The sequence below is a fragment of the Rhinoraja longicauda genome, chromosome 40, assembly GCF_053455715.1.
Source record: "Rhinoraja longicauda isolate Sanriku21f chromosome 40, sRhiLon1.1, whole genome shotgun sequence".
NCBI lineage: Eukaryota > Metazoa > Chordata > Chondrichthyes > Rajiformes > Arhynchobatidae > Rhinoraja > Rhinoraja longicauda.
In genome coordinates, this window is record NC_135992.1 from 2,586,604 (window position 1) to 2,594,036 (window position 7,433).

Below are 7,433 nucleotides of genomic sequence, written 5' to 3' on the forward strand. Positions count from 1 at the left end.
TGATCTAGAACACGATTCCCGCCTAGTAGCCTCACGGCGAGCCGCGGAGTAGCCGAGGCCGGCAGTCAACAGAGCCCGTGGCCAATGTCAGAGCCGGTGCCATGCGGCTGAGGCCTGGGTCGGCGCCATGGAGTGGAGTGTTGGTGCGGCGGTCGATAGGGGTGCTGGCCGACGGATGAGGATGAACCATGTGGAGTGAGGACGCCGCTGCCGAGGGAAGGAACATAGGAGGGCTCGGCGTGGTGGGACCGCCGTGAGGGAGGGGGAAGAAAAATGTACGACCCAGCATGGGGTTACTGCCCCGAGGGAGGGGAAGAACAATGTAAGACCCGGCATGGGGGGACCGCCATGAGGGAGGGGGAAGAACAATGTAGGACCCGGCCTGGGGGAGGGGGAGAACAAAGGGGACCTGGCGCTAGATACTGTGCATACTTTGTAACTTTGTCAGCGCCCTTATTTGCTATTTGCATACCTTGGGTATGCCAGCAAAGAATCTCAGTGACTTGTCACATGTGACAATAAAGTATTCATTCATTCATTTAACACATTACCTCAAGCAAACAAAAAGTGGACATAGTTGTGGTCTCAAAATTCTTTATAACTTAAGTAATCTTGCATTTTCATTCTCCAGCAATAACAGATATAAAATTAGCCTTTTTATTTGACTGCTAGTCGGCTTCGTTTCATGTCATTGACAAACTTGGGAATGTTAGGCAAATCATCCACACTGACTGTGAATCATTATGGACAAACATTGATTGCTGCTGTATTAGGTCATAAATTAAAGCACCATGGTTAATTTCTACAGAGATAAAATTATAAAAGATTGTGGTTAAACTAAGGATTGATGCCAATCTCATAACCTAATCAATGCTTCTTACATAACCCCAGCATTCAACTAAGCATGAAGAATAAGCACTGTTAAATACAAGATTTTATAACATTGTCAGGCAATATCATACAATGGAATGTGTGAAAAAATTGACACATACCGGGGTTAATCTAACCACTTCAGGGTGCTCCACATAGAAATTCTTCTCAAATTTCGGCAGCTCATCCAAATCCCACTTCTTCTTTCTAAGACGTTCTCCGGGTTGACCAAACTTCTTTCCCATTGATGAGCTTCCACCAAACCGTGGGCCATTGCTGCAGAAGATAAGTCCATTATAAGTCCAACAACACAAACATTCGTTAGACCTGAAATGACATCCATCCAATTTCCCTCCACAGATGCTGCCTGACCAGCTGAGTTCCTCCAGCATCTGCAGCCAGGAATCTCCCATAGCTACGATTTCTGTATGCATTTGGGCGGTTGTCACTAAACATTACCAGAAAGCATCATAGGCAACGAGAGGCTTATCTGCGTGCCGAAACATTTCTCTCTAGATGTCGACTGACTTGAATATTTCCATAGATAGACTCAAAGTGCTGGAGTAACGCAGTGGGTCAGGTAGCATCTCTTGGGAAAAAGGACCCATCATCTCCATTGGTTTCAGTTTTTATTACAGATTTCAGGTATCTGTGGTTTGTTTTCTGCATAAAAGTTTAATGCATCTGATTCTGAGAGTTTAGATTCCGTGCAGGGATGTGTGCCCATGTCCATCCCGGGACCCACCTAAAGACACAAAACTCAGGCAGCATCTCTGGAAAGAAAGAATGGGAGACATTTCGGGTCGAGATCCTTCTTCAGACTGAGTCAGGGAAGAGGAAGACTAGAGATATGGAAGGGTAAGGTCTGAAGACGACAGATCGAAGCAGACGATGATCAAGGAAATGTATAATTGTTCATTGTTGGCTATGGGGAAGGTGACAAAGAGGAAAATCAGTAAAATTAATCAAGACATTGAAACTATTCGGAGAACTAGAGTGGGGGGGGGAGGACGGAGAGAGACAGAGAGGCCAGGATGTTTCCACTAGTGGGCATGCAAGCCTAGGACCAGAGGTCATAAGTCTCAGATTAAAAGGGATGTCCCTTTAGGAAGGAAATCCTAAAGAAGGAAAATGAGGAATTTCTTTAGACAGAGGGTGTGAGTCTATGGAATTCGTTGGGTATTTTTAAGCCGGAGAATGACAGATTCTTCATTAGGATGGGTGTCAGGGGTTATGGGGAGAAGGCTGGAGAATGGGGTTGAGAGGGAGAGATAGATCGGCATGATTGGTTGGCGGAGTAGACTCGATGGGCCGATTGGCCTAATTCTGCTCATATGGAGGAGTCACTGTGGTGGATGTTTATATTAAAATGTATTTCGTGTGTTTTGTTGCTTTTTATTTGTATGATGACTGTATGGCAAATCAAATTACTATGTCTGTTGCAAAACATACTTGGGTAATGAAGTATGATTATGATTATTATGATTTCTTTATTTGATCCAGTGCTTCCTATCCAAGTCATTTTTTAACTTAGTTAACCAATCTATAACCTCCTTTGTATGGGGCAATAAGGTTCCACGGGTTAATAAATGTACTCTCCAAAGAGGTCGTGAAGTAGGTGGACTGGGCCTTCCTAGTTTTATTCATTATTATTGGGCATCTAATATCCAAAAGCTATTATTCTTGCTCCATCGACCAGATACAGACTGGTGTCTGCTTGAGTCAGTCTTGTTACTCCTCGTCTCTTCCAGCTTTAGTATATTCCTCCCTACCATTGAAATCCTCTCGATTCACATCCAATCCTGTCGTACTGTCCACCCTCAAAATTTTTAATCAATTTGGCTGTCACTATAAGTTAACATCAGCTTCAGTTCTGGGTCCCATTCACAGTAACCATTTATTCCCCCCCCCCTCTACACTTGATTCAACTTTTAGACAATGGGGTTTGAATGGTCTTAAGTGCATTAAGGATTTATACACTGACAACATATTTGATAGTTTTGATAACCTGTGCAGAAAATATGGCCTCCCACATAATCATTTCTTTAAATATCTTCAGATCCGCCACTTTGCCATGAAAAAAATTCCTTCTTTTCCTGATCTCCCGTTTGTCACAGTGTTGGATAAACTCACTCTTACCGTTGCAAATAAAGGACTGATCTCTGTATTATATTCTCAATTGATGTCTTTAGGGGATCAAAACCTGAACAAAATTAAAACTATGTGGGAGGATGACCTTGGTATGAATCTGTCTGAGGAATGCTGGACAGAAGCACTGAAAAGAGTTAATTCGTCGTCATCATGTGCAAGATTGGGGCTCATACAATTCAAAGTTTTACACAGGGTTCATTTAAGCAAAGCCAGGCTTGCCGACATATATCCGGGGACAGATGCTGGCTGTGACAGGTGCTCCTTCTCTCCAGCCAATCTAGCTCACGCATTCTGGTCCTGCCCCAAACTTGGTGACTACTGGACAGTGGTTTTTAAAACCATCAGTGAAGTCCTTGGGGTGACAGTGAGGCTTTGCCCGCTTGTAGCTGTATTCGGCGTAACAGATGGAACTTTGGGTTTAAATGCAAACCAATCTGACATCATTGCATTCACATCACTTTTGGCCCTTTGGAGAATTTTGCTGGTCTGGAAATCTACAACTCCTCCATCTGCTGCCACTTGGCTAGAGGACGTAATGTATTTTCTAAAACTAGAAAAGATTAAATTTACACTGTGAACAAGTTTTATTCAAAATGGGAACCTTTTCTGTCATACTTTGAGAGTCTAAAAGAACTACCCACTGACTGAGGGCACTTGATTGTAGCTGGGGATCTACCTTTAATTATGTTTTACTTTTATTTATTTACTTATTTTTGTTTACACAATTGCCGATTACCACACAGGATGGCTGATGCATAATGAATGAGTGTACCCTGAACCATCTGACATGTAGATATGTATGGGCCTGCGCCTTGGAAGAATGTAGAGGTTTTGCTATCAAATTGTGCATTTGTATTTGTGATATGATGTATTGTCAACACATCAGCTGCAAAGGGGTGTTCAGGGAGGGTGGGTGAAGGTTATTTTTGTTGTTATATATAAAAAACAAAATGGAGGGGAATGTAATGCATTACGTCATTCGTATTGTATCTTTCCTTCAATAAAAATAAAAATATTTAAAAAAATGATTATTATGACTTATGCACCATTAAAGCATGGAATAGTCTTCACCCTACGATAGTTACTCAACCAGATGCAACTAAATTCAAGGTAGCTCTTCTTCTCCAAGAAACCCTTCTTGCTTAAGTCCATACTCCTGCCGTCCACCTGCAGTTTAAATTCCATTTGGAATATTTTGGAGGACCCAAGAACATGAGACCCACTGCGCAGGACAGGCGGGACGGGACGCCCGCGCAATTTCCGGTGTTGCCGCCACCTACGTCATCAGGCGTGGGGGAGGGGATCGAGTACCCGGATGCGAGTGGAACGTCGACACCCGATGATTGACGGCACCCTCGGCCAATCGGAAAGCGGGCCACTCCGGCCAACAGGGAGGCGAGCGGCCAATCCCCGGAGGGAGCGGACGGAAGGCGGGACCGGCAATGTCGGCCCGCGGCCACCGGACTCAACCGGCGCGGCGCGGCCCGACCAGGCCTCACACACCCAGCCCAGCCCAGCCCGTAGGCCACACTCGCCCGGCCATCCCGACCTGCGGCCCCATACCCCCACCCACACCCGGCCCGGAGCAGATGCTGCCCGACTCGCGCCTTCGCTTCGGCCGCCATATCCTTCAGGCGGGTGATCGGACTAGGCCCGAGCCTAACCCCGGGGTGTCAATCGGTTTATTTTTCACCCCCCTGTTTTTCTGGCCGCCCCCCCCTCAGCCCGAGTCGAGATCAGATCCTTACCCTCCCCGGTCACGGCCACGATCGCGGTCTCCACCGAAGCCTCTCATGGTTTGTTTGGTTGGTTGGTTTTTTCGGGCTGAGGGGGGACAATAAAGGCGCAGCGCTCGTCTCGTCTCCTCCTGTCGGCCGCTGCTCGCTCCGCTCCGCTCCACCCGGCAACAGTGACGTCAGTCCCCGCCCGCCCGCCCGCCGGCCGCGGCCCCGCCAATCAGCGCGCGCCGCTGGGGGGGGGGGGTTGGGGGAGGGGCAAACGACGTGGGGGTGGGTCACAGGACGTGGGGGGAGGGGGAGGGGGGAGAGTCAGTTTTATTGTCAAATGTCCCAGACTGAACAATGAAATTCCTACTTGCAGCAACACAACACAATATTTAAACACAGTACTCTGTAAACCATTTAATAAGCAAGAAAAACGGGTTCAGTGCAAGCAGCAGTAGCAAGCAGCAGCAGCAGCAAGCAGCAGCAGCAGTAGCAGCAAGCAGCAGCAAGCTGTGTTGCTTGGGAAGTAGTGTGTGGGGATTGTGTGGGGATAGTAAGGGGATAGTAAGGAGTAAGACCTGTGTGATCTCCCGGACTAGTTTCGATCGCCTAGCTTGGGGTCGGAGAGGAATTTCCCGGATTTTTTCCCAAATTGGCCTGGGTTTTTTATCCGGTTTTTCGCCTCTCCCAGGAGATCACTCAGTTCTTTTGGGTGGGCGGTTGGAGCGGTTGGAGTAGCGGCCGGGCGGTAGGTTTAGTAACCGAGCGCGGGGCTTTGTTTGGAGAGTATGACTGCCAGGGCAGTTTTTTGTTCTGGGTGTCAGATGTGGGGAATCTGGGAGTCTGATAGTCTTCCAGACATCCACATCTGCGCTAGGAACCTGGAGCGGCAGATTGATGACCTCCGTCTGATCAGGGAGAGTGAGGAGGTTATAGATAGGAGTTACAGGGAGGTGGTCACTCCTAGACCACGGGAGGTAGACAAGTGGGTCACTGTTAGGGGGGGCAAGGAACAGAGGCAGGGACTAGGGAGTACCCCGGTGGCTGTACCCCTTGGAAATAAGTACTCCTGTTTAAGTACTGTTGGGGGGGACAGCCTACCTGGGGGCAACGACGGTGCCCGGGCCTCTGGCAAGGAGTCCGGCCCTGTTGCTCAGAAGGGTAGGGAAAGGAAGAGGAGAGCAGTAGTAATAGGGGACTCTATAGTGAGGGGGTCAGATAGGCGTTTCTGTGGACGCAGTCGGGAGACCCGGATGGTGGTTTGCCTCCCTGGTGCCGGTGTCCGGGATGTGTCTGAGCGTGTCCAGGATATCCTGAAAGGGGAGGGAGAGGAGCCAGAGGTCGTGGTACATATAGGTACCAACAATATAGGTAGGATAAGGGAAGAGGTCCTGAAAAGAGAATTCAGGGGGCTAGGAAGAGAGTTAAAAAAAAGGACTTCCAAAGTAATAACTGTGCATTGTTCCCTGAAGGTGGAATCTCATGTGGATAGGGTGGTGAAGAAGGCGTTTGGTATGCTTGCCTTTATAAATCAGAGCATCGAGTATAGAAGTTGGGATGTAATGTTGAAATTGTACAGGGCATTGGTGAGGCCAAATCTGGAGTATGGTGTGCAGTTCTGGTCGCCAAATTATAGGAAGGATGTCGACAAAATGGAGAGGGTACAGAGGAGATTTACTAGAATGTTGCCTGGGTTTCAGCACTTAGGCTACAGAGAGAGGTTGAACAGGTTGGGTCTTTATTCTTTGGAGCGTAGAAGGTTGAGGGGGGACTTGATAGAGGTTTTTAAAATTTTGAGAGGGACGGACAGAGTTGACGTGGGTAGGCTTTTCCCTTTGAGAGTGGGGAAGATTCCAACAAGGGGACATAGCTTCAGAATTGAGGGACAAAGGTTTAGGGGTAACATGAGGGGGAACTTCTTTACTCAGAGGGTTGTGGCTGTATGGAATGGGCTTCCGGTGGAAGTGGTGGAGGCTGGCTCGATTTTATTATTTAAGAGTAAATTGGATAGGTATATGGATAGGAGGGGATTGGAGGGTTATGGTCTGAGTGCAGGTAGATGAGACTAGGTCAGGGAGAATGGTCGGCGTGGACTGGTAGGGCCGGACAGGCCTGTTTCCATGCTGTAGTTGTTATATGTTATATGTTATATGTAATAATCTCAGGCTTACTGCCTGTGCCACGCGATAGTGAGAATAGGAATGGAGTGAGGTGGAGGATAAATACGTGGCTGAGGAACTGGTGCAGGGAGCAGGGTTTCAAGTTTCTGGATCATTGGGACCTCTTCTGGGGGAAGTATGACCTGTACAAAAAGGACGGGTTGCATCTGAACCCGAGGGGAACCAATATCCTGGCGGGGAGATTTGCTAAAATAACTGCGGAGACTTTAAACTAGTACGGTTGGGGGGAGGGACTCAAACACAGATAGCTAATAGGCAGTGTGTGAGGCAGGAGGCAGAAAAGGGAAACACTCAAACTCTACCGCACGGTAGCACAGCGGTAGAGTTGCTGCTTTACAGCGAATGCAGCGCCGGAGACTCAGGTTCGATCCTGACTACGGGTGCTGTACTGTAAGGAGTTTGTACGTTCTCCCCGTGACCTGCGTGGGTTTTCTCCGAGACCTTCGGTTTCCTCCCACACTCCAAAGACGTACAGGTATGTAGGTTAATTGACTGGGTAAATGTAAAA

The 7,433-nt window shown here is 47.9% G+C and overlaps 1 protein-coding gene across 2 annotated transcripts in view; it reads right to left on the minus strand.

Annotated features, from left to right (window-relative positions):
• Positions 1-4,930, minus strand: part of LOC144611303 (putative ATP-dependent RNA helicase DDX17) — a 32,519-nt gene extending 27,589 nt beyond the window's left edge. For both annotated transcript variants that reach the window (XM_078430343.1, XM_078430344.1), the window contains exons 1-2: positions 4,770-4,930; positions 993-1,146 (exon numbers count right to left, since the gene is read on the minus strand). In XM_078430343.1, the coding sequence (XP_078286469.1) occupies positions 993-1,146; positions 4,770-4,816 (201 nt within the window). In that variant the 5' untranslated portion in view covers positions 4,817-4,930. The remainder of the gene's footprint in view (positions 1-992; positions 1,147-4,769) is intronic.
• Positions 4,931-7,433: the final 2,503 nt, after the last annotated feature.